The sequence below is a fragment of the Pipistrellus hanaki genome, assembly GCF_964339955.1.
Source record: "Pipistrellus hanaki genome assembly, chromosome: 1".
Lineage (NCBI taxonomy): Eukaryota > Metazoa > Chordata > Mammalia > Chiroptera > Vespertilionidae > Pipistrellus > Pipistrellus hanaki.
In genome coordinates this window covers 136,223,090-136,250,586 of record NC_140503.1, presented here as the reverse complement: position 1 = coordinate 136,250,586, position 27,497 = coordinate 136,223,090, and the positions used below count along the sequence as shown (strand labels likewise).

At 41.6% G+C, this 27,497-nt stretch overlaps 1 protein-coding gene across 1 annotated transcript in view; it reads right to left on the bottom strand.

The window, feature by feature from the left end:
• PITRM1 (pitrilysin metallopeptidase 1) overlaps positions 1-7,935 on the bottom strand; it is a 37,690-nt gene extending 29,755 nt beyond the window's left edge. Inside the window, exons 1-4 of the mRNA XM_084897437.1 lie at positions 7,824-7,935; positions 3,091-3,193; positions 984-1,090; positions 211-362 (exon numbers count right to left, since the gene is read on the bottom strand). Of these exons, the coding sequence (XP_084753563.1) occupies positions 211-362; positions 984-1,090; positions 3,091-3,193; positions 7,824-7,873 (412 nt within the window). The 5' untranslated portion in view covers positions 7,874-7,935. The remainder of the gene's footprint in view (positions 1-210; positions 363-983; positions 1,091-3,090; positions 3,194-7,823) is intronic.
• Positions 7,936-27,497: the final 19,562 nt, after the last annotated feature.

The following is a 27,497-nucleotide window of genomic DNA, read 5'->3' as shown; positions in this document are numbered from 1 at the left end:
TTGGTGTATGGGACAATACTCCAAGCACCTGAGCCACCCAATTCAGGGCTAAAACTCTGGTTTTTCTAATCTAATCACATGTGGGTTTCCTAAAGAATTAAACTTCTAACATCTTTCAACTAGACCTGAGAATAAGTTTATTCTTGTCTCCAGGGCCCAACTACCCTCCTTTATCTTAGAAACAGACCCAGACCAAGATGTCAGTCTTACCTGTGAAGGCGTTCATAAATGTGGACAGTGACCTGTTCAACATTTTGAAGAAAGGATCTCTGCATGGGTACTTCTGAGAGCCGCACAGGACCGTATGCTCAAGAATGTGTGGAACCCCGGTACTGTCCATGGGAGTGGTGCGGAACTGAACACTACAGCCAAAAAAGAGCCACCATGGGCATGTTAGTTCACACGATCCAATAGCTTCCAAATGTGCCATTACCCCGGATTACTAGAATTCATCATTCTAATATGATAATCTCTCATAAATATTTGCAGACAACCTTCTATACATATAAAAACCTACGCGACCATTTGCCAGATAGCTGTGATATGCACTGACCACCAGGGGGCAGATACTCCAAACCAGTAGGTTAGCTTGTTGCTGAGGTCCAGCCGATTGGGTGTGGGCGAGATGGACCAGACACACCCTGAAGAACCTCTCCTGGTCCCTCCCCAACCCCGATAGTGCACTGGTGGTGTCCCTCGGTCTGGCCTGCACCCTCTCGCAATCCAGGATCCCTCAGGGGATGTTAGAGAGCCACAGGCCAGGCCAAGGGACCCCCCCCCCCAGTGCACAAATCCATGCACCCAGCCCCTAGTAACGTATACAATCACTGATTAAAAATGTAAACTCTACTGTATGTAGCTGAGAATGTAGTCATTTAATTGTTCCCATATATTTTCAGGGCACTACCAGTATCATTTCTTTAAACCATGGTGATGCTCTAAGGAGAAATGTTTAAGAACATGTTCTCAGGGTGCCCACTCACCTGAACAGGTTATTCGTGTCTTCTCGGGCCAGATGCAAGTATCTCGCTCCTGTGCCGTCATGGCTGAGCTTTACAGCGGTCAGGAACAGTTCTGGGACAGGCGTTACCTGAATCAACAACAACATGAGGCCAAACTCAACTGGAAAGGCATACCTCAGTGGTTACATGAAATCCACTGAGGGACCTGGCTGGAGGCACATCAGGAACCACCTGTCCCAACCCCAAACCTTACCAATGAGGAAAGGAAGAGCTAGCCTGACAATAATACATACACACCTCTCCTTTTAGAATGCTTACTATTTGCCAAACATTTTGTAAACAGCTCATCATCACCCAGGGAGGGAGGCATTCTCACCTATTACAGATGAAAGCATTGAGGCTCAGAGTGAGAGCCACTCTGCCAGTCAACCCCTTTTGTCACACCAGGCTGCCTGAGGAATAAGGGCTCTCATTGGGCATGTACTTGGGGACTGTACTTGGCCTCATCTAGTTTGGGAGAAGTTCCCAGCACTGAAGTGATCACCAGTTACATCACTTGCTCCCAGCGGAAGGGTCCAGGATGGTACAATAAAACGGAGCTCACCTTCCCAGAAGGCGGTCCTCTCTTTCTGTGTCAGCCTTCACGTAAATCTACCGTCCCCAGTACTGAAGCTGTCCTCTGTCCAACTGCACTAAGGCCTCTCTCCTTCAAACACAACACTGTCTCTGTGACCACCAACCACGTGGCTGTCATCCCCACTTCTTGGAGGCTACGTGAGTAGCTTGTCATGGCAAGATACTAGAGGGTAGAGCTTAGACCTGGGGAGCCTGAGCTGTAACTTACAGCTATTAAATTATTTGTATCTCAGAACTTACTATACTTTACAAGAGATGATTAATGCCTTAGGTCAGTAGAACAGTGAGATGTCTGTCTCATAACAGTTTTCATGGTAACTATTTTTCAAAGATGATAAGGTTTCTCATACGTCCATTACATTTGAAAAATAACAGAAGTTAGCTGAACGTATTGTTATAATCATTTCAGATACATGAAAATCAAACCATCATGCTGTACACCAAGCATGTCAAACTCTCGGCTGTTTAAATAAATGAGGCATGTGGCCCGCTAGCCGTGAGTTGGACATGCTTGCTGCTCACCTTAAACTTATACAGTGATGGATGTCAATTATTTCTCAATAAAACTGGGGGGGGAAAACCTTGAAAAATAAAAGAATCCAAATAAGGCGTCATTACCATACTGTAGAAATCCTTATCCCTCTGCATGGCCTTTAGGGCTCACCCTGTCATGATTCACCGTTCCAGGACCCTGCCTTGGGAGAGCCCCACATCACTGGCTCTGCCAATGTGGCCCTAGAGACAGATGGTGACTTTCCTTCTGAACTTAACCGCCCCCTCCTCTAAAAACACCCCCTTCTCCAGGAACCTTTCCTATCCTGCCACCATGCAGCTCCCCTCCCCTCCTGCCTTCCTTTGGCTCTCTGCACTTCCACCATGAAGCTCATCACACCATCCTGTATTACCCCTGCAGGGTCCTCTAGAATGTGAGCTGTCTGCCTTTGTGCATGTCAGCATGTCAAGCACAGCAGAAAGCCAACAGCCAGCCAATCATGTGAAATACTATTTCCCAATGATTGCATTAAAGAAAAAAAAAATGCCGAAGTTGAAGCAAAACAAGAACAAAATTAAAATCCTTTTTAACATAACTTAAATAAATATGGGACATAATTTCTTTCCCATAATTCTGAAACCCACATGGTTCAAAACCAGAAAGTTTTTGCATAACCTTGCAACAATCGTATTTGATGATAAGACTTGACTTGAATGAATGTGGGTCATTCAGAGTCTTTCTTTATCACACTCAGTGTGGACTGCCAGATGTCAGGGTCAAAACATGAGTAAGTTTGATTTACTCTCTAAAATCAGAAGGAGTTCAAGGAAAGGACTGGGAACTTGTTCTTAGGAAGAACTTTCATTGCAGACTCCACACACACACTGAGCACCTGTGAAGCAGGAGGAAACCAGGGCGAGGAAGAAAGATAAAAACAGATCCGGGGTCCACTCGAAGGCCCTCACAAGCTCGCATTAAAGAAGTCAGGACAGGCCTTACCTGGCTCACAGTGAACCCGTGGATCTTCTCTCCGACTTGGTACTGCAGCGCCCTTTCACAGGCTTTCGTGCTGTTCCACCTCCATGCTCCCGGATGGGCACTGCTACAGTTAAAGAAAGTCATCAAAGTTAGAAGATTTGCAGGAAAACTGACTCACAGAGTTCAGCCACATAATGAAAATACTGTCATATGACTAAGACATAATTAAAATACTGTCATATGACCAAGATAATGCCAACAAAAATTAAACCTTGAATCTTCCAATCACATTCCAGAAAACTCATTTCTAGCCAAGTTCCTTCAATTCTTAATGATCTTTTATCTTAACTAAAGCTTCATAACATCAACTAAGAATTAAACACTGAAAATCAGTTTGACTCAGTGGATAGAGCATCAGCCCTTGGACTGAAATAACCCGGGCTCATACCTTAACTGCAGGCTCCATCCTCGGCCCTAGGTTAAGGTGTGTGCAAGAGGCAACCATCGATTTGTCGCACACCCATGTTTCTCTCTCTGTCTTTCTTCCCCTTCCCTTCCACTTCTAAAAACCAATGAATTTGGATTAACAAAAGAAAGAAAACCTTTATTTGCACAGATTCATAAATAATTATAATGCAATTGTGATACCAATTTCTCTGAGTTGCCTAAAAATTTTTTTTAAAAAATCTCATGTCAAAATGGCTTTTTCCATCACAGTATCTCAATAAATTCAAACTGCAGTGAAGTCCCATGACACACCCACCAAATGGTGAAAACTAAGAAGTCGAGTATCACCAAAGACTCTCTCACTGCTCCTGGAGTGAAACTGCAACAGTGACTGGGATCACTTAGCTAGTAGTTCATGCACCCTGACACACAGGTATCCCCTGCTTTTCAAAGTTTGCCTTCTGCCACTTCACTTTAGGAGACCTGCATTGGTATCTGTTTCAATAACCAAAAGAAGTCCCAAAGGATCTTCTCTTTTACGAAAAAAGGCTGAAATCTAAAACAGCATCCTGTGTTTGCTTTGCAGGAGCCACTACAGAGGCAGCAGGCATCCAGAGCAGGGAGCGTGGCACTATAGGCAGCATCTCAGCATTTTGCCACCAGAGTTTTGAGCTGCATCTGTGAGCTTCTATACTGAATCTCAACTTACTCTGTGCATTCTGCCTTTTGCAATGTGTTAATGTTCTTCTAGGCTTTATGGGCTCATTGGTATAATTTGGCGGGTTATTTGGGGGGTTTGGGACCACTCAAAAATGTTCTATATGAATTAATGGTAATTACTTTTTGTTTTAAGTGCATAAGAGAGATTTCACAGGAAGTGTCTATGTTAGGACAGTGGGGGAAACCTGCAGATGTTCTGGAGACCTGTCCTAGGGCACCAGCACACAGGTACAACAAGGCTGGCACCATTCCTCGGAGTCAGAGAATGGATAAATTGTGCACTGTTCAATCAATAAACTCAGCCATAAGAACAGACTACAACTACATGTAACAAAAATGTGGGTCAAGTGATCCTGAACCAAAAAAATAAAAATACAAATTCAAGGGATAAACAGTGTTCTCCTAAGCAGGTATTGTTCAAACAGGTTACCACTGTATTGTATTGGGTCGGCAACTAAGTAATTGCGGGTTTCACACATATATGGCTTCAGTTGAATTTTTAGGTTTGCAGACGTAGTACAAATGTAAAACACATTTTGTATTTGATAGTTGGCTATTCAGCTGTTAATCAGTAAAAAAAGTTTTTTGATCTGTTTTGTAGTTTTTGTTTGGCATTCGTTGAAAAATGAAAAATCAAAAGGAACATTTTCGTCATATTTTGCTTTTTTATTTCCGCAAGGGAAAAACGCATCACAAGCTCATAAAAAGTTATGTGCTGTTTATGGTGACGAAGCCTTAAAAGAACGGCAGTGTCAAAATTGGTTTGCCAAATTTCGTTCTGGTGATTTTTCACTCAAAGATGAAAGACGATCTGGTCGTCCAGTTGAAGTTGATGACGCCCTAATCAAAGCAATAATCAATTCGGACTGTCACAGTACAACACGTGAGATTGCAGAGAAGCTTCATGTATCACATACATGCATTGAAAATCACTTAAAACAACTTGGCTATGTTCAAAAACTCGATACATGGGTTCCTCACGAACTGAAAAAATCACAGTTAACGCAACGCATTAGCAGCTGCGATTTGCTAAAGAAACATAATGAAAATGATCCATTTTTAAAACGACTGATAACTGGCGATGAAAAATGGGTTGTTTACAACAATATCAAGCGGAAAAGATCGTGGAGCAGGCCAGGTGAACCAACTCAAACAACATCAAAAGCTGATATTCATCAAAAGAAGGTTTTGTTATCAGTTTGGTGGGATTACAAAGGAATTGTCTACTTTGAACTCTTACCACCCAACCGAACGATCAATTCTGATGTCTACATTGAACAACTAACGAAATTAAACAATGCAGTTGAAGAAAAGCGGCCCGAATTGACAAATCGAAAAGGTGTTGTATTCCATCATGACAATGCAAGGCCACACACATCTTTGGTCACTCGGCAAAAATTAATGGAGCTTGGTTGGGATGTTTTGCCACATCCACCATATAGTCCTGACCTTGCACCATCTGATTACTTTTTGTTTCGATCTTTACAAAACTCCTTGAATGGTAAAAATTTCAATAATGATGATGATGTCAAATCGTACCTGATTCAGTTTTTTGCTAATAAAAACCAGAAGTTTTTTGAACGTGGGATTATGATGCTGCCTGAAAGATGGCAAAAGGTCATTGATCAAAATGGGCAATGCATTAAAGAATAAAGTTATTTAGTTCCATGAAAAAATTGTCTTTGATTTTCTTTAAAAAATCCGCAATTACTTAGCTGCCGACCCAATAGAAATGTTATATAGATGGTACAACGATAAAGGAAAGCAAGGAAATAATTTCTGTAAACCAGATGAGAAATTACATCTAAGAGAGACGGTGATGACAGATTAGGGGTAACCTTAAACTGGGTAATAGGGGCACAACTTATTTTTAAATAAAATACATACAGAAAAGAAACAAAAACTCAGTTACTATCAGGCAATATTATGGAGATATTAAAATTAGCCAACATATTCCTTATTGATTTGGCAAATTCTAAGAGTTGTGGGATATACTTTAAAAAGTTATTTATAGTCAAGAACCCAACCACAAAAAGCAAAACAGCCAACCATATGACTGTCAGGAGCAACACGGGCGCCCCCTACACTTTCTGGTTAACACAGATGACAATGCTCCAAGACCATGAGGGCACTCCAACACACACTACCCTATTTCCTCACTATATTATAGGCTAAAGTACCATACATTAAACAAGGTTTTGTGAATGAGCATGAAACTAAACTTGGCTTAGTAAAATGTTACACTTTACAAACTCATAGGGCATGGCACTCATTCAAGGTGGAAAACCAAAGGTAATGTGTTCCCATAGAGAGTCATTTTAAAAAGTTCAAATCCTGGAGGCTACAATGTTATTAAAACGCAGCCGCTTAAATCTAAGTACTTCCTGTGGAAGCCTCAGGTCTCTTAAAGACTCTAGGCCAACAACAAAAAAGGAGGGCAAACATATTAATGAGGCCCATAAACTTGCCACTTTTATCACCCATTAAAACCCACATTAATGACCACCTTCACTTCAAAAGCCTTGACAACCTGCACACAGGGCCACCCACTGGGAGGCCCCAAAGGAAAGGGGGTCACAGGGACAGCTCCCTGGGCCTGGCCCTGCTTTACTCCATACTAACCTCTCTGCCATCACTCCAACCCTGGTTCCCGGAGAGGAACTCCCTTCTTTGGGGTGGCTCGGGGGGTAAGTTGCTGAGCAGGGGAAGCCATGGGAGGGGGCATGCACTCCCATCAGGAGGAGCTTAAGAATATCTGTCACTCAGGCCCTGAAAGGGTTTTCAGGCTGGGGTTCTGGCTCTTGGAGTCCAGGAACCCCAGATAAGGGGTCTAAACAAGGTACTGGGGCCCACAGGGAGGCGTCCAGGAGTACTGGAGCCCACCATGAGGGGGTCTCGAGGTATAAACACCTCAGGAGAGGGATCTAAAAATACAGGAGCCCAGGAGCGGGATTTTGGGGTACAGGAGCCCCAAGAGAGGGATCTTAGAAGTCCAGGAGCCCCAGGCGAGTGATCTGGGGGTAGAGGACCCCGGGGTGAGGGAGTCTTGGGATACAGGGGCCACGGATGAGGAGTCCTGGGATATGGCTCGGAGCGGGGTTTCAGGGTATGAGAGCCCCAAGCGAGATGTCTCTGGATACGGAGCCCCGAGGGGTCTAGGAGTCCAGGAGCCCCAGGACAGGGGTTTTGGGGTACAAAAGTTACAGAAGAGGGTTTTCGGGGTACAGAGCCCTGGACGAGAGGCCTAGACGTCTAGGAGCCCCTGGCGTGGGCATCTAGGAGTCCGAGAGGGCCAGGCGAAGGGGTCTAGGAGTCCTGGAACCCCAGGAGAGGGGTCAGGGGGAACAGAAGCCCCAGAGGAGGAGTCTTGGGGTATTGGAGCCAACGGCGAGGAGTTTGGGGGGGGGGGGGGAGGGAGAGGAAGAGAAGGGAGGGCGGGAGTCCCCAAAGCAGAGAGCTGTGATGCTGCACCTTCTACCCGAGGAGGCCCTGAAGCCTCCAGCCACCTCCCCACCGCCAGGCTCCCGCCCGCCGCCCGCCCCTCTTTCCTGCCTCCCCTCCCTCCGGCCGCCCGCTCCGCGTCTCACCGGCGGCTCAGCCGCAGCGCCAGGGGGACCCTCCTGCTGCAGCGCCACATGGCGTGAGTGTGACCAGCGCAGGGTCAGCGGGACGACCCACTTATCCCCACGCACTGTGCCAGCCGTGATCCCATTGGTTGGCGCCCACGGAGACGCCCTCTCCAATAGGCCGGCGGAGGAAAAGGGCGGGCTCCTGCTGCGACGGGGCGGGACTTAGGGCCCTGGGAAGGAACTCGCAGGAGGTGGGCGGGGCCTCCACGGCTGGCGGAGGGCAGAACCTCAGGCTACGTGAGAAGGGGCGGGGCCGGATCACGGAGCCCGGGGGCGGACGCTTTGGGGGCGGGGCGTCGAAGCACAGCGAAGGGCGGGATTGGCTGAATGAGCTGCAAGGGGCTCACCCGAGGAGGGGCGGAGCCCGGCGAGGGGCGGGCCTGTGCTAGCGCGGGTCTGGGCTGTGCTGATGGGGAGCTGGGATTGATCAGGTGCCTGGCGGGTCTCCGGAGCTGAGGGACAAGCCTGCGCAAGGCAGCTCACTCCTCTCTCTTGTGTGTCTGAGAAGACAACACACATGACTTCTAAGACTTTACCCACGGGCCTTTCTTGAACCCCACGGAGAGGCTTAAGGAGGGCAGAGCATGAGTGGATGGGCCCGCACGGCGCTGTGGGCTGCCGGGGGCATCTCAGAGGAACCACACCTGGGCGCTGCGTGGGTGGGTGGAGCTGGGAAGAAGTCAGTGCCCACGTCTGAGTTCAGCTCTCAGAGCTTTGACCTCCTCTCTGTCTCCCTCATTTCTTCCACTGGCCCACTAACGCAAAGGGACTCAAATCTCTCAGCCCCTTCTTCCAGGCTCTAAAGAAAGAAGGCTAGGTAGCCATGGGTGATCAGTCTCAACATATAAAAGCATTGGCAGCGATGTGGAGGTCCATACCGTGATTAAAAGCCACCAGAAGTTTACCAAAAACTGTCCACAGCACAGCGGATTCTGCAGTTAACCAAATATCTCTTTATTAAGAGGACAACCCAACTGAACCAAAACAAACAACAGTGATGATGAGAAGCTACTGACACAAACACACTCCTTGCATATACCTTGATTTGACTCACCACAACAGTTCTGTGATCTTGGGGAAACTGTTGGGTATTATTAACCTTACAGTGATTGTGCAGGAAACTGAGGCACTGGATGGGAGGTTAAAGTATTTTGATCTATCTGAAGAATAGATGCTGTTAGATCCAGTAATTGCCACGTACTGGTATGTTCCCACAGGATACAACCTCACTGATGGCTGGCCTACACATACACACCTACAAAATAAGGTTTTATAAGTAATTATTTTGAGCCGCTCCCAACATGTAGTCCCAATTTATATTAACAGATAATTGTAATGTGAAATGAAAAATTGTTTATGCAATATTCTATGTTACAAAATCATACCCTGTGTTATAATGAAACTCACTGCTTCAAGATTACCAAGTGAGCATTGGTCTGAACAGATTGTGACTGGACCTTAGAAAGGCAATCGAATGAATATTGGAGTGTTACAGATTGAATTGTGTCTCCCCAGAAAGATATGTTAGAGTCCTAATCCCCACAGCTTCCAAATAGAACTTCGTTTGGGAAAAGGGTCTTTACAGAGGTCATCAGATTAAAATGAGGTCATTAAGATGGGTTCTAATCCAATAGGACCTGTGTCTTTACAAAAAGGGGTTATTTGAACACATTGAACAAGAAATTCATCTACATGGATTTCTGGCATCAGCAGGAACTGGGGGAGAGGCAGGAACAGATTCTCCCCACAGCCTCAGAAGAAACCAATCTGCCAACATCTTCATCTCGACTTTCTGTCTTCCAGAGCCACGACATAGTAAATCTCACTTGTTCTAAGATACCCACTTTGTGGTATTTATACAAAGAAGTGGCATTTTAATGTAAACTTTAAATGCATGTATTTTTTAAAAAAAATATTTTTTATTGATTTCTCACAGAGAGGAAGGCAGAGGGATAGAGAGTTAGAAACATCGGTGAGAGAGAAACATTGGTCAGCTGCCTCCTGCATGACCCCCACTGGGTATTGAGCCTGCAACCAAGGTGCAAGCCCTAGACTGGAATGGAACCCAGGACTTTTCAGTTCATGGCCCGACACTCTATCCACTGAGCTAAACTGGTCATGGCAATATATGTACTCTTTCAACAGAAATTTCACTTCATGAAAATTACCCTACAGCTATATTCTCACAAGGGCACAATGATGTATAAAGATGTTTTCTACAACATTTTTAATTACAACAAATACTGAACAACATAGCCTTGCCAGGTGGCTCAGTTGGTTGAAGTGTCATCCCATACACCAAAAAGTTGTAGGTTTAATTCCAGGTCAAGGCACATACCTAGGTTGTGGGTTTGATCCCTATGCAGGGTGCATATGAGAGGCAACTGATTATCAATGTTTCTTTCTCCCCCCACCCCCCAAAACAACAACAACAACACAAATATATCTTTGGGTAATAATTTAAAACAAAACAAAATGAAACAACATAAAATTCTATCAAAGAGGAGTTTTCTTAAATAAAATACAACACATTCATATAACTAAATACTGTTCAGACACTAAAAAATAGTGCTATATATATATATATATATATATATATATATATATATATATATATTATCACAAGAGAAAGGAAGCCAGATGCAAGATGAAGCTCTACCTGAATGGGAAAAAATATACTCCCATTTGAGTGGAAACAGTCAAAATGAGATTTTAATTATCAATATTACTCTAACATAACACTTTAATGAAATACATCTAGGAAGACCTAAATAAATGGCAATACATTTTTTTCTCCATTTTTTAAATTAAGGTATTATATGTGTATATATTTTACCATTGCCCCCCCCCTCCCATACATGCCCTCACCCCCCCCCCAGTGTTTTGTGCCCCATTGGTTATGCTTATATGCATGCATATAAGTTGTTCAGTTGATCTCTTCCCTCCCCCTCTCTCCCTTAACTTCCCACTATAATTTGACAGTCTATATGATGCTTTACTGCCTCTGTATCTAGTTGTTCATCAGTTTATAAAGTTCTTTATTATCCACAAACAAGTGATGTCATGTGGAATTTTTCTTTCATTGACTGGCTTGTTTCATTTAGCATAATGTTCTCCAGTTCCATCCATGTTGCTACAAATGGTAAGAATTTCTTCTTTTTATGACAGCATAGTATTCCATTGTGTATGTAGATGTACCATAGCTTTCTGATCTAGTCATCTGCTGATGGGCACCTAGACTGTTTCTAAATCTTAGCTATTGTAAATTGTGCTGCTATGAACATAGGGGTGCATATATCCTTTCTGTTTGGTGTTTCTAGTTTCTTGGGATATATTTCTAGAAGTGGGATTATTGGGTCAAATGGGAGTTCCATTTTTAGTTTTTTGAGGAAAGTCCATACTGTTCTCCACAATGGCTGCACCAGACTGCATTCCCATCAGCAGTGCACGAGTGTTCCTTTTTCTCAGCATCCTCGCCAACACTTGTTTTCTGTTGATTTGTTAACAATAGCCATTCTGACAGGTGTGAGATGGTACCACATTGTTGTTTTGATTTGCATTTCTCGGATAATTAGTGACTTTGAGCATGTTTTCATGTGCCTCTTGGCCTTCCTTCTGTCTTCTTTTGAAAAGATTCTATTTAGGTCCATTGCCCATTTTTTTATTGGATCATTTATCTTCCTTTTATTAAATTGTTTAAGCTGTCTGTAGATGTTGGAGATTAAACCTTTATCAGTGATAACATTTGCAAACATGTTCTCCCATACAGTGGGCTTTCTTGTTATTTTGTTGATGGTTTCTTTTGCTGTGAAAAGCTTTTTATTTTGATGGGGTCATGTTTGTTTATTTTTTCTTTAGCTTCCATTGCCCTAGAAGCCGTATTAGTGAAAAAGTTCTTTCAGGATATGTCTGAGATTTTTCTGCCTGTGGATTTTTCTAGTATTTTTATGGTTTCCCATCTTATGTTTAAGTTCTATGTCCATTTTGAATTTATTTTTGTGTATGGTGTAAGTTGGTGTTCTAGTTTCTTTCTTTCTTTCTTTCTTTCTTTCTTTCTTTCTTTCTTTTTTTTTTTTGCATGTATCTGTCCAATTTTTCCAACACCATTTATTGAAGAGACTGTCTTGACTCCAATGTATGTTCATGCCTCCTTTGTCTGTCAAATATTAATTGAGCATAGTGGTCTGGGTTGATATCTGGATTCTCTATTCTATTCCATTGGTCTATATGTCTGCTCTTTTGCCAGTACCAGGCTGTTTGAGAACAGTGACTTTGTAATACAGCTTGAAATATGGTATTGAGATCCCTCCTAATTTATTCTTCTTTCTCAGAATTGCTGTGGCTATTAGGGTCTTTTTTATTTTTTATTCCAGATGAATTTTTGGAGAGTTCTTTCTATGTCTGTGAAATATGCTATTGTATTTTAATGGGGAGTGCATTGAATCTATAGCTTTGGATAGTATGGACATTTTAATGATGTTGATTCTACCAATCCATGAACATGGTATGTTCTTCCATCTGTTTACATCTTCCTCTATGTCTTTTTTTCAGTATCCTATAGTTTTCCTCGTATAGGTCTTTTACCTCCTTAGTTAAGTTTATTCCTAGGTATCTTAATTTTTTTGGTAGGATGGTAAATGGTATTGCTTTTTTAGTTTCTTTTTCTGTAAGTGCACTATTGGTATATAGAAATGCCATAGATTTCTTGGTGTTAATTTTGTATCCTGTTACATTGAATGGCAATACATTCTATGTTCATAGATAGGAAACTCATTATGACAAAGATGTCATTTGTTGTCCAAAAATGTAAAGCAATTCCAATAACAATCCCAACAGATTAGGAGCTCAAAGTGATTCTACAATACAGTTGATGGAGAACAGTCAAGAACAGGCAAATGATTTTTTAAGGACAATGTGGGAAACTTATATTAGTAGAAATTAAGACAAATTTTGTTATTCAGGACTTTTAGATTTATGAAGTCTTAAAGCTACAGCAAAATAAGACAGTGTGTATTAGCACAGAGAGAGGGGTAATGAGGCTAAAGGAATATACAGAAAGCCAGGAATAGATACCTAGAAATGAAACAGAATCTATAAATTTTGTAATTATATGGGGGTGGGAGGAATTAAATCACGACTTCAAATCCCTGTGTACTTCCCCGAGGGCCATAGTGGTACTCTATTTCTTTTAAGGACTTTAAGATTTACTTTTCTCATTTGTGCTTTTGATGCACATGGTTTTAATTTTGTTCTGCTTCATGTAATAGAAAATCCTCAAGATTAAAATGGCACCATAATAACTCATTAAGTTAGAGCCTCCAACTTATGGCACAATGTTCGGGAGTTGAGGCAGAGCAAGGCCCTCCACCCACACATCATCCTTGCCACCCATGTATTTGCTGATGCCTGAAAAACGTTAGCAGCAGATAGAACTGCGTTCCAAAGAGCAAAATGCTTGAAATGCAAACACTCATTTTCTTAGATTTATGTTGAGAGTGAATGACTTTTATTGAATAATGTTGTAAAGGAAAATTATTGCAATGAGATAGCAAGCATCACGGGATATGGGAAAAGACATTGTCACCAGGGGGAAATGATAAAATGATGAAGGGAAAAAGAAAACCTGGAAACTCCAAAAGGCAATACTTCTTTGCTTCAAATGTTTCTTACCTAAGGCTAGCCATTACTCAAATTCTAAACATTGTGTGTGGATTAGACATTTTAACAGAAACTCAATGCTATAGTTTCCTTGTGAATGACTTGGTGGTTGATGTAATAAATCCACAGCTCACTGAGCTGGTTACAATACTGAACTATTGTGTTGGACCTTGTATTTTCTCTATAATCTTAAATTACAGAATTCATGTGACAAATCATTTTATAACACTTGTCATGTTACAGAAGACCAGAGAAAAACCAAGCCACGTTTAGAGAAAAGGAGTTACATTTTATTATTAAATTCTGCCCAGGCCCAGAGAAAAATGTGTCTCAAATTCTGGGCCCCCCACCATGGAGGAAACTTTTTCTATTTATACTTTTTCTAGCTCTTTTGTCTCCCAAATTTGGAATGAGACTTCCGGCCCTTCTGAGAAAGAAGGCCTGCATGATGGGAAGGGGTGATGAGACCATATCTCAAGGCCTGGCCTGGTGTCAGCACTGACAACTCTGTCTGGGACATAGTTTATGGCCTCTCTGAAATGGGAGTAGTATTATTTTCCTTATTGTTTAAGCAAACAAGAGTTTACAGAAGCCAAAATATCAGGGTTAAAATTTCAAACAGCAGTTCCATAACTGTTCATACTTTTGCTACTGGTTTCCAAGTGTGCTCAGTGTCACTTGTGCTCAGAGTCACTTTGTTTGGACATTTATGTATAGGCTTCCAGGATGACTACATAGTTTGCTGCTTCTGAGTTTTGCATAAAAGTTTAGCTCTTCATGCAGAGATTAAAGACATGGTCCTGGCGTTCATGGAACCCTTCGTATATCACAGGTTACAGAAAAGCAAATGGAAAGTTACTGCGCCGTCTAGTGCGGTGCTCTAGGGGAGCACTGAGGCACAGATCCCGTCACAAAATGATGGCTAAGCGAAGACTTCCCTGGAGAAGGAGTCGATCGAGACTTTACAAAATGGTGAATTAGTAACGGCGTGCCATGTCTGTATTCATCTCCTGTTGATGCTAGAACAAATTCTCATGTATTTCATGGGCTAAAACAATACAGGTTAATTCTCTTACCGTTCTGCAGGTCAGAAGTCCCGCACAGGTCTCACTGGGCTAATCAAGGAGCTATCAGCAAGGGTGTGCTTCCCTTGAAAGCTCGAGAGAAAAAATGGCCTCTGCCTTTTCCAGCTTCCAGTGGTCACACATATTCCTTGGCTTGTGGCCTCTTTCTCCATCTTTCTTTTGTCCTCCATCCAGTCTTTCTCCCAATGCCATGTTGCTAGGTCTCCTGCTTCCCTATTTAATGACTCTTATAACTACATTGGGCCCACCCAAGTAGCTCAACCTAATCCCCTTACTTTAGAGTCATCTTATTGGCAACCTTAATTTTACCTGCTACCTTAATTCCTTCTTACCTTGTATAGCATAGATGCAGGTTTCAAGGATGAGGATATGGACATATTTGGGGATCCTTATGTTGTCTATCATAATGTTAAAATAAATATCCTTCCTGTATCATGAGATCCCAGAAGAATCTTTAAAAATAAAATATATAATGTCTGACTAATCTGTTGTTGATATTTCAGTATAAAATTGTCAGGTTTATTGTCTATTGCATTCATCTAAACACACACACACACACACACACACACACACACACACACACATATATATATATATATATATATATATATATATATATATATTTCTCGCTTTTCCTCGGAGTGTCTTTCCTTAGTTTCATTTACTGGCCAAATATCATTATTTCACAGAATAAATGTGAACTTTCATTGCCAACTATTTGTTGGTCCTTTTGGTAAAACATTCTAAAATATTCTAGTTTACTTGTATGAAGGAGGAATTTTAACATGCCAGAAACAGAAGGAAATGAATATTATAATTGAATTTTAAGACATTGGTTTTTGGAGCTTTGAAACAAATACCTGTCAGTTAGAGAAAAATTAAATGGATACCTATCAGAGAACAGAGGAAAGGAAAAAATACTCATGAAGGCATTTATTCAGCCTTGTTATGCATTATTGTCTGTGGCAGTGAAATAAATATTCATTAGCCAAATGTCTTTTTAGTGGAGAAAGCCACAAGCAATAGTATACTCACACAGCATAAAGCTCAAGGGGGAAAAGCTGTTTTTGTTACTTTTCAATGGACTAACTTCATAGAACATGCTATTAAAGTATTATAGATTCATTTCTATAATCATTAAACTTACTCTTTTATTGATAATATTGTTAGAAAACATAAACTGTTTAGCATAGTGTCTTTTAAATAGTAAGAACTGAATAAATGGTACTTTAAAAGCTTTAAAGCCCAGTCCTGGTTGGTGGCTCAGTTGGTTGGATTATAGTCTCATACACCAAAAAGGTTGTGGGTTTGATTCCCAGTCAGGCACATACCTAGGGTGCAGGTTCAATCCCTGGTTGGGGCACCTACAAGAGGCAACTGATCCATGTTTCTCTTTTATCTCTCTCTCTCTTTCTCTCTTGCTCTCTCTCTCTCTCCCTTCCTCCCTCCTTCCATATCTTCCTCTTTCTAAAATCAATTTAAAACAATGTCTTGGGATGAGGTCTTTAAAAAAAGTTTAAAAACACATATTTCCAATTACAGCCATTATGATGATAATTGTCATTCTAATAACCTAACTTGCTCTAAACAGATTTCTTACAGGTTCTGGTGGTTAGTAAAGAAATAACTGTAAAATACATATAAATAGACACAGCCATGTATAATCAGTTGTTTCTTTATAATTTTGAAAAACGATAAAAAATTTTCTTTTCTTGGAAAGATTTAAATTTGAAATGTATATTTGAGAGGTAGTTTTAATTAAACCAAAGGAATAAATTACTGCAGCCTCCCCAGGATGTATAGTTAGCCCTCTAAACCTCTTACCAAAACCTACTCTCCTTTGTAAAATGAGCAGGGCTGATAATCATAGAACTCACTTCAACAAATTGTGCTGAAATGAAAGAAGTAATGTATCTGAAATGCTTACCAAAGTGCCCCACAAATAACTCTCATAATAATGTTTTATTTGTTACCCTGCTCAGAGTCTTGTGATCATCCTTTCTTCTAGTACTTTAGGTCTCTAAAGGGTGTCACTCCATGAGGGTCTTTACCAAGGCTTTGGAATTATTTTCTTATGCTTTGATTATGCTGTTAGCATAATGAGGGTATATTTAGAAAATTTCCCAGATTCAATAAATGGTTTCCCACTAGGAATACGTATGTAGCCCATGTAGTGATCTTCATGCTCATTGTTGTGTATTTATTTACTTATTTGCATTAGATAATCTAACCATTGACTTGATATACCTCATGTTTTTCTTTTTTTCAAAATAAATTTTACATAAATGATTTAAATAGAGCCTGGCTTTTAAAAGACATTATGGATATTTAAATTCTTATAATATTATAAAGAGGAATATGAAAACCAATATTCAGAGAAAGTATGTGTGTTTTTGGTGAACCTGTTATCTTGGTTGTCATTACAAATGATTTGGACCAGCTAATTGTTATCAAATTAATTGCCCTGAATCTTCTAAATAAATTCCAACAGAGTACCTTGATTGCATTCTAAAAACAGCCTCCAAATCAGCATGACGTAGGTTTATTGATCAATTTACTTCATTGGAAAACCTGAGTAGGATTTCGTTGCTTGTCTGTGATCAGTTGTTATGTGAAATGAGATTGGGTTTGACAATTTTGATTTATTTTCATTCAGGAGGTATGGTCTCTGATTTAGAAATGGACCCCTGAACCAATGGTTGTTCCCTCACAGGCGGCCTCTGATCTGTGACAGAATTTGATGCAAAAGGCTCCACCCAAGGGTTATTAATTGGTAACTATTAACTGAGCTAGTAGATGCCTTCTCTCAATAATTATATTGAAAACCTAAGTCTCAGCCAGCAGGAAGTAAAAAAAGTGTGTCAGCTCTGATTGGTTTGGCTCAGTGGCTAGAGTGTCAGCCTGCAGATTCAAGGGTCCTGGGTTTGATTCTGGTCAAGGGCATGTACCTTGGTTGTGGGCACATACCCTGTAGGGAGTGTGCAGGAGGCAACTGATCAATGTTTCTCTCTCATTGATGTTTCTATCTCTCTATCCCTCTCCCTTCCTCTCTGTAAAAAATTAATAAAATATATATTAAGAAAGAAAGAAAGAAAGAAAGAAAGAAAGAAAGAAAGAAAGAAAGAAAGAAAGAAAGAAAAAAAAGTGTCAGAATATACTGAGGAGCTGAATTTTATTAATACAGAGTTGATACCCTGGGTCCCTCCTTGAACTATAACACAACCGATTTTGATGCACTCTGGCCCTCTTATGATTCTTTTTAAAATATCTCTGAGTTCCCATTTCTTTACAGCCTCTCACACATGCTCAGGATGGAGCCCTCCATACTTGTTCAGCAGGAGTAACTCAATTCCTTTTGATCAACATAAACACACTGAAACAACTATCAAAGCTCAGCACTGAGTCAGTGGACGGCACAAGGAGCTATCTTCATTTTGGATGAAAGTGTTGCAGTTTTTTCTAAATAAAGGAAATGCAAATAATTAATTTTTTCTCCTTTATGAAATTTTTATATGCTCCAATAACAAATGTTTAGCCTAATCTGCAATAATAAAAGGGTAATATGCTAATTAGACCAGATGTCTTCTGGACATCATTCCAGATGTCCTTCTTGAGGAAGCGGGGGCCAGAGGGAAGCCAGCCTGGGCTGGGTGCCTGACAGTGACCAGAGGAGGGAAGCTGGTGCCAGCATCCGGGGGAAGGAAGGCCTACTCTTGCATGAATTTTCATGCATCCAGTCTCTAGTGTTTTATAAAAACATAAATGGCAGGTCTTTATGGATGATGATCATATATTATCTGGTCCCTTATATTCAGTATCATTTTATTTTCCAGGAATATTGACTATGATAGACTGTCTCTTTTATGAAGAGATATTTTGTCACATTTCAATGATGATGTTTATACATCCCATGGGATAGGTGAAAAACATCAGTTTATATAAAAATCTTATATAGGCAATCTAACACCAATAGATGTGTGATTTGAAATATTTTAGCAAAACATTTAATATTGAAAAGTACTCTGTGAACCATAAGTTTCGCTCAGTTCCCTAAAAAGTAAAGCTGTTCATCCCATGAACAGCACGTGTGTGGTTTGTGATTTCACAGGTAAACTCTTCTCTCTCAGGTTTTCGGCAGGCATTTTCTAAGTGTCAACTGAATGTTGACAAGGCACAAAACAAGGTCATGGACATGATTCTGATATTGAATTGCAGTTAGCAGGGGCAGCACAGGGTGCTTCCACAAGCACTAGGCACCTGGTTCAGTCCCATGCCATGCTCCTGCCAACCTGTGTGGCTTTAGGAAATGCACATGCCCTCTCTGGGCTTCAAGTCCTTTTCTGAAAAATTAAGAGATTCATGCAGGCCTGTAAGGTTCCTTTCTGCTCTACCATTCTGTTATTCTAAGAACTTGTTGTGCAGCCATGATTAGACTTGGGAAAACCTCAACATAAAAACAAGCACTATTCTTACCTTTGAAACCTTTAGCAGGAAATGAGTCAGGCATCCCTCTGATCTCCATCTCTCCTGAAACTGCTTTAATCTGGTTTACCATCAGACACAACACAAATTCTGCTGAGAAATAGACTCGGTGGTTATATTAAACAAATATATTTCATACATTGTTATTTGTGTATTTTGTATTATTTTAAAATCCTGACAATAATAATTTTGTTCCTTGATAATATTCCCTCACTCCATGACCCAAGAAAACTATTCCCTTGCATTACTTTTCAAATTTTTTTTTTTATCACATCTGTATGTCATCCTAAAATATATGTATTTCTTATTTTGGTTGATTTTAACCTTATTTTTTATGATAATATCAATTAAAATGGTATAACATGGTAGATAAATGTTGGGAAATTGCCCTCTCTATGGAATATTATATTACTAAAACTTTGTCACTTGGTTAGCTGTCCAAGTTAAACCAGTGGTGGCATTATTGGGTCAAATGAATATGAATGAGAAACATGCCTATTAGAATCAGTTAAACGTAGTAGTTGGAGACTTTTCCAGTCATATGTTAGAAATTTCAGCCATCGATAGTAAGCCATGGACAAAGTTTAATTTATCATAGACACAAAGAAATTAATAGGAATAGTTTCTGTAGAACTATTATCCCAGTGAATTTTCTCATTGTTCTCAGTTACATCTCATATTTTCTTTAAGGTGCAAAATAATGCCTACTCTTCAGTCATTTTATTCCTTTCCCTGATAAAATGATCCTTCTCCCAAGAGAGCTGAATCCCCAACCCTCTAATTATTTCATTTTCAGTAACAATATGATCGGACACAGCCACTAGATGGCACCTTTCCCTTTAATGTCCACATTATCCTGGGGAAGGATTCTGCTTTTGAGTAAATCTGTCCTTTACATGGTTTATTTATTTTTACTGAAATTGCTTTCATGACAGCTATTCAAACTTACAACCACATCATGGTGCTTCGTTGTCCTTTTATTTTATTTTTTATATTTTAATTAATTTCAGAAAGAAAGGGAGAGGGCCGGGACTGGTTTGGCTCAATGGATAGAGCTTCGGCTTGGGGACTGAAGGGTCCCGGGTTCGATTCCGGTCAAGGGCATGTGCCTTGGTTGCGGGCATATCCCCAGTGGGGGGTGTGCAAGAGGCAGCTGATCGATGACTCTCTCTCATCGATGTTTCTAACTCTCTATCTCTCTCCCTTCCTCTCTGTATAAAAATCAATAAAATATATTTAAAAAAAAAAAAAAAAGAAAGAAAGGGAGAGGGAGAGAAGATAGAAACATCAATGTTGAGAGAGAAACATTTATTGGCTGACTCCTGCACACTCCCTACTGGGGATTGAGCCCTGCCCAGGAATCGAACCATGATCTCCTGGTTCATAGGTAGATGCTCAACCACTGAGCAACAACGGCCAGGCTGGTTGGCTTTTTAAAAAGGGTGAGTGAAACAAAGCAGTTGTCCCTGCAAATAAATGAAGAGTGACAAGGGGGCTGGAACTTGTGTTGAACTTTCTTATTTGACCTTCTACAGTAATAAATAAACATGCAGAGCCTGTGTTTCATGACAGAGAAACGTGGACCTGAGGTCTGAGGGAGAACCCACTTGCATCCTCCCAGGATGCATCCTCTCCACTCATGATGCAGACAGAGGTTGTCTGTCCCCATGCCTAGACCTGGTGCTCAGAGCAATTCCCCACTCCTGCTGCAGGAAGCAACAAGTGACTCAAGCCAAGTCAGTAGAAACTCATTTTTCTAGTACTCTTTTGGGGAGACTCTAACAAAGCATATTTCACTCTTCACTCTGAGGAAGAGAATAGCCTCTGGCTTCGACATTCTTTGCAAACTTGCATTTAACTGGGGCCTGAGCAGCTTCTATTTATGGTTTTTACAGTTTTACTATTTTAAGCCAGTTTCTTTTTTTAAACCATCTCCTGAGGATATGTTTATATTGATTTTAGAATGAGAGGAAGAAAGAGGGAGAAAGAGAAACATTGATGTGAGAGACAAACATTGATCAGTTTTGCCCCCTGTATGCACCAGGACCAGATATTGAACCTGCAACTTGGGTATGTGCCCTGAATGTGAATTGAATCCTCAGCCCTTTGGTACATGGGATGACACTCCAACCAACTGAACCACACTGGCCAGGGCAAGCCAATTTCTTTTATTTTTCTTTCTTTTTAAATATTTTTTTTTTTTTTTTTTTTTTTTTTTTTTTTTTTTACAGAGAGGAAGGGAGAGGGATAGATAGTTAGAAACATCGATGAGAGAGAATCATTGATCAGATGCCTCCTGCACACCCCCCACTGCGGATGTGCCCGCAACCAAGGTATATGCCTTTGATTAGAATCGAACCTGGGACCTTTCAGTCCACAGGCTGACGCTTTATCCACTAAGCCAACCCAGTTTTGGCAAGCCAATTTCTTTTAAAGGTAGTCCAAACTCCTGGGGATTCAAAGTCAAAATCAATTTGCTGTATTTCTGACTACTTTCTTGCTGGGATTTTGAACAAACAATTTTGTTCTTGTAAATACTACCCCTTCTCATCCTTTACTCAGGTTTTCAAGGTCCCTGCTGTGTCCTGGGTAAGAGAGCAGGTGTAAGTGTGCAGTGCTCCCTCTCACCAGCCTGTCAGTTTTGTGTCCCGTGAATCATGGAGGGAAGATGAGAGCAGAGAGGTAGAGAAGCATCCTTTGCATTTGGAGGAGCTTGGTTTCTGGGGCCTCACATCTTTATCTTATTAGCCCTTGATTTGGGTCATCTGACTGACACCTCATTAGCCCTTGATTTTGGTCATCTGACTGACACCTGAAAGCCGCCCCCTGCATTCTGACGTTTTGGTGACAGCCTAGAGTAGGGGTGTTGAACTCAATCAGAGAAGGGGCCAAAATCTAAAATCCAGCCTAAATCGCGGGCCGAATGGTTTACTGAACAGTCATAAACTGACAATGTCATAAACTGACAGCGGAGTGCAGTGATGACAGCGCGGTGCGGGCCACATTGCAAGGCCTGGCGGGCTGGATTTGGCCCGCGGGCCTTGTGTTTGACACATGTGGCCTAGAGTCTTCAAAAATAACTTTATAGGTAGATCAACATAATTGCCAAGAATACTTGGCCCAGAATAATCTTTTCCCAGACAGCCATGCCTTCCTCCTTCACTTTTGTCAGAACTTTCCTGACCTGCAGTGCATCCTTGGACATCCTGGAAATATGGCCACTCTAAGCCCTGGCCCTGCTCTGCTTTTTTGTTGTTCGTTTCATCTGGGGTTTCACCAAGAAAGGAAAGTGTGGGAAAAGATAGAACCAGATGTTGAAGGCACAGTGGTTTGTTTTAGCCCCATATTTCCTGGAGATGCCCTAGCAAGTTGTCCCCAAACACCTAACCCCTTGAGAATCCCACAGGTCTTGCACCCCAAGGCCTCCAACAGGTGTCCCGACTTTCCAGAGAAAGGACACTAGGTGGCAGCAGAGGCCCAGCTAACTGGCTGCTGTCCAGGGTGCCGGTAGGGAGCTGCTGGGAAAAATCTCAGGTGGGAATTCTGTGATCCTAAGATTAACTTGTGCTATGTATTCCTTCAGGATGAAGGTTAATTCTTCATTAACCCTCCAGGAAACAGTGGGAGGAAATATTTCTAGGAGGGCTTGAAGTAACTGTGGCTCAGAATTCCCCCGAGGACCATCTCAAAAGTGATGTGATTTCAGAGGCATCCTGTTTGGGGATTTCTTAGAGTCATGATGACTTCCAAGGCTTACCAGGGACAAAGGTTTGTGTTAGGGTTCACTGGAGTTATGAAGGGAGTAGAGGGCCTTCAGAATGAGCTCATTCTCCAGTCATCATGACTAGGGCAAATCCCACTGTCCTTTCAGTTGTCTGATTATATGACACAGACTCTAAACCGGGTGCAGGTTAAAAGGCCTCATAAAATCGCCTCCAGTTGCCACAATTCCCCAAGGATACTTAGAACTACAGTTCCAACTGTGCATGCCATCAAATATTTATTTGAAAATGTGAAAATTCAGTCAGTTGTATATCTGTGGGCTATTGATATAATTCAATTTTTTAAATTAAACTTATTGAGATTATACAGGTTTCAATTAATATGATTTTATAGGTTTCAAGTATACATTTCTATGATGCATGATCTGTATTCTGCATTATGTGCCCATCACCCAAAGTCAAATGATCTTCCACCTCGTTTTACCCTTGACTACCCTTTTCCCTCTGGTAACCACCATTCTATTGTCTGTGTCTATGAGTATTTGTTTGTTCATTTGTTATCACATTTCCCTGTTTATTCTTTGGCATGTAAATGTGATGTAAAGTACAGTTACCTTTCTGCTACGTGGGCATGGAATAACCAGTTTTTCAGATGAAAAGCTGAGGGCCAAGCTGGGCTCCGAGAAGCCTGGTTTTATCATGTAAATCATTACCTTTGAGGTGGTTGGTGGTCTTAGTCAGTTTATGCTATTATAACAAAATATTCCTTTGGGGGGAAACATTAAACAATAGACTTTTACTACTCACAGTTCTGGAGGCTGCAGTCCAGGATCAGGGTGCCAGCAGGGCCAGGTTCTTGATGAGGACTCGCTTCCTGGCCTACAGACGGCAGCCTTCTTGCCATGTCCTCACCTGGAGGAGAAAGAGAGCACTGGTGTCTCTTCTTAAAAGGGCACTAACCCTGTCATGGGAGCTCCACCTTCAGGACCTCATCTCAAGACAAAGGCCCCCACCTCCTAACACCATCATTTTGGGGTTAGGGCTTCAATACATGGATTTTGGAAGGACACAAGCATTCTGCCTATGGCACTGGTGAACACTGAAGGGTTGTGTTATGGGCTGAATTGGATCCCTCTTTACCCCTCCCCCCCTCAAATTTATATGTTGAAGCCCTAACCCCCAATGTGGCTTCACTGACATGAAGCTTTAAGAAGTCACTAAGGTCAATTGAGGTCATAAGGTGGAGCCCTGATCCCATAGGACTGGCGTCCTCATAAGAGGAGATCAGCACACAAACACATGCAGGAAATCCAGATGTAAATAAGCCAGTTCCTGTTGTACAGGAGCTTTCCTTCCAGTAGGGAGGGGGAAGGGCTTTGTAAAATGAGATGGTAACTGAGAATCTGACTGAGGACACATTAGAGAGGTGTGTGAAGTGCTTGGGAGGCCAGAGAAGGTTGTGATTAACTTGGAGAAAGTCTCAAGGCTGAGACTCCTACAAAAAGCACTGATAGTAATGAACTTCCTAGCTATGCTGAGCTGGCCACCCATCCACAGCGACCACACCAATCCAGTTGCTCAGGCGACCTGTGGAGACTACAGCAGAGCAGTGACTGCACATTGCACTGCCTTCCCAGGCTGCCCAGGGCCTGAGCACAGTCCTCACTGTGGTCCTCATTCGGCTGCCACAGGACAAACTGTCAATCAAGGGCTGTTAAAATATCTGATGGGGAAGCACAGATGAAGCTACATATCATTTTAAAAAATGTTTGTCATGAAATCTGAAATGCAATAATGGTTTGCTCTTCAGAGGACTCCAGGAAAACAGCCTGAGTGACTTTCTGGACACTCACAGATAATGACGTGTCACTGATGGGAAATGCTGACATGGGTGAGCCTGGGTGACACACATTCAGACTCTGGTGCAGTTCAGCTCTCTGTTCTCAAAGGCTCTTCACCTGCTTCTCAGAAGGTTGTGGGTTGTTCTTTTTTTTTTCCTTCTTGAATTCCTGTCACCTGGGTAGACTTCATGAATGGCCACCAAAAGTTTGTGAAATAAAAAGATACAAGAGCTGAATATCTCTTAGGTCTCTCCCTTTTTGGAAAATGACACTCACTAGCTTTCTAAGCTAAGTACAGGAATGAGAATGTTTCTTTCAGGTAACAGCAATGGGATAGCTGGGAACCTTGAAGATACAACCCGGGGGGGGGGTTAATATGATCATCAGGCATGATTAACGTGATGAATGGAGGTAAGCGCACAATGAGGAAGGCCATCCTCGGAGGCCAGGCCTGTCCCTTGACAAAACCTCCAGGAAGTCAGCTGATAATCTGTCCCATTTTCTCTCTGCTAATAGATGATCTTTTTCTACTCTGCCAGCCCACAAAAAAGAACACGAAGAAACCATAGGCAGAAAAAGAAAAAAAGAAAAAAAAGAAGCCTGATGCTGAAATAGATGTCAGTTGTTCAGTTTTATTAAAAACAAATAATTTGCTAACTGAAGGTGCAGAATTTAACACTTTTTAAAAAAAAAACAAAAAAACATGCCAAGTCCTAATCGCTATAAGGATCCAAGTAAGTAAACATTGTGCTAAAATATTATTTATGGTTTCTTTGTAGGTTAGAAAATGCTTTGAAACCCCAGCTGGATAATGATTCAGTTTTCTGCCCACAATCTTGTCTCCCAACCTGAGGGCATCTTAAGGACATAAATAGAAGACCTAACCCTCTGTGGTCATGAAGAAGATTCAGCAGCAGAAAACAGAACAAATTCTTTCAGGATCCCTGCACACTCAGACGGGAGCTGCTCAGTTGCTGGCACCCCTGGGGGCACTTTCCCTGGGACACCCACCTGCTCCCACCCCACGCGCAATGATTGTGGCCAGCAGAGTGTACCGTCTCCAGCAGCCATGGTCATGTTTCAATAGCCATGCTTTGCTCACAGCTGTAATTCTCCACAGCAGGTGGTTCTCACACGTCCCAGGCAACGGTGGAAATGAGAGTTAATTAGTGGACAGCCACCAGCTAACTGTTTATTGTAATCCACTGTTAGTCCACAAAAAACAAACAAACAAACAAAAAAAACACCAACTAACCAACCAAACAAAAAGACATCAACTATTGAGCAAAAAAATTCCTTACGTTTTGTAGAGGTTTTGGAATATATTTACTCAATTTCTTTCAATGTGGAAATTTAAAAAGTCACTCAAACTTCAGTGGACTTTGAACGTCTTAAAGTTAGCTGCAATTATTTTCCCATGTGCTTATATTCACATTTTTCTTTTAAAAAGGGCCAAATAGCTTTAATCATAGTAAAAAAATAAATAAATAAAAATCAGTGCTCTCAGGCCTGGCCAGCATGGCTCGGTGGTTGTGTGTCTACCCATAAACCAGAAGGTCATGGTTCGATTTCCAATCATGGCACATGCCTGGGTGGTGGTTCGATGCCCCTTGATGCTGTACATCTATCTCATTGTTGACTGTTTACTATGGGGGTGCCATTCCACTTCAGGATGAACCATAAAGTGCAGCTCTCAGGTCAGCCCGCAACAGAAAACACTGCCAAGCTTTACGGTCAAGGCTAGACATAGCTTTTGAAGGCAAGGCTCACATCCTCCATGCTCATAGTGCCCTAGTTAACAGGACTGAATTCTCAAGTTGAGATCCAGTTTCTGCGTTCTAGCAAAACCTTCCATGTGGTGTCATCAGACCAAATCTTTCAACAACGCACAAACGAGGCCCCTGCAACATGTCAAGCTGGTTGAACATGAGGCTACACCTCAAAGTTTCCTCAAAATCCTGAACATTTTCTTTTAGAATTAATAACATTGCTCGCAATTGCTTGCAGGTATGGGACTCAGTGAATGTTTTAATCAATTTGTTTGTTTTCTGGGCAACTGCATCCTTCAAGCATCTGATTCTGTCCTGCTGCCCTTCCCAGCCATGACCAGGCCCATAAATACTTCTTCACCCTCTGTATTACTTGTCCCAGCTCTGTTCTCTTGTAGATGACAGAAGGCTACTCCGAGACAGCCATCCATGGAAATGTGAGTCTCAGTTCAAGTGCGACCCTCTATAATAATAAAAATGTAATATGCAAATCGACCCAACAGCTGAACAGTGGAACAACAGTCTAACAAGAGGTCATGCAGATGACCTCCTCCATGACCTTCTGGAGGAAGCCAGGCTGTGAGGGCTGAGCCCCTTTCACAAATTTTGTGGTAATGATATAATTAGCTACTGAGTGTTCCACAGGCTGGGCCCACAACAAGTACACAGTGACATTTATTTTGATAAGGGCCTTGTTTGTACCCACTTACCCACATAAATGAGGTACAGCAAGGGCAGTTCAGGTTCTCTGAAAGGCTGGTGGAGATGATGGAGAGACCTCACTTGACTGATCTTCCATGTGACAGGCAAAGTGACAACTCTATCCATGTTTCCTGTTCTTCAAAACACACATGTATGGGTGTCACGGAGGGGGTGGAGGGCTCTGTTCTCAATGAACCTGTTTATAAACAAGTGATTACCATTATAGAAATAATTCTATTGAAAAACATTAAGAACATATATAGTCTACATAGAGTTTCATCTCTGTATTGCCAACATTATGAATGAACAACCCAATTATCTTATAATTTAAAAGTCAGAATCAATATTACATGAGTTAAATAAAGGTGAGAAT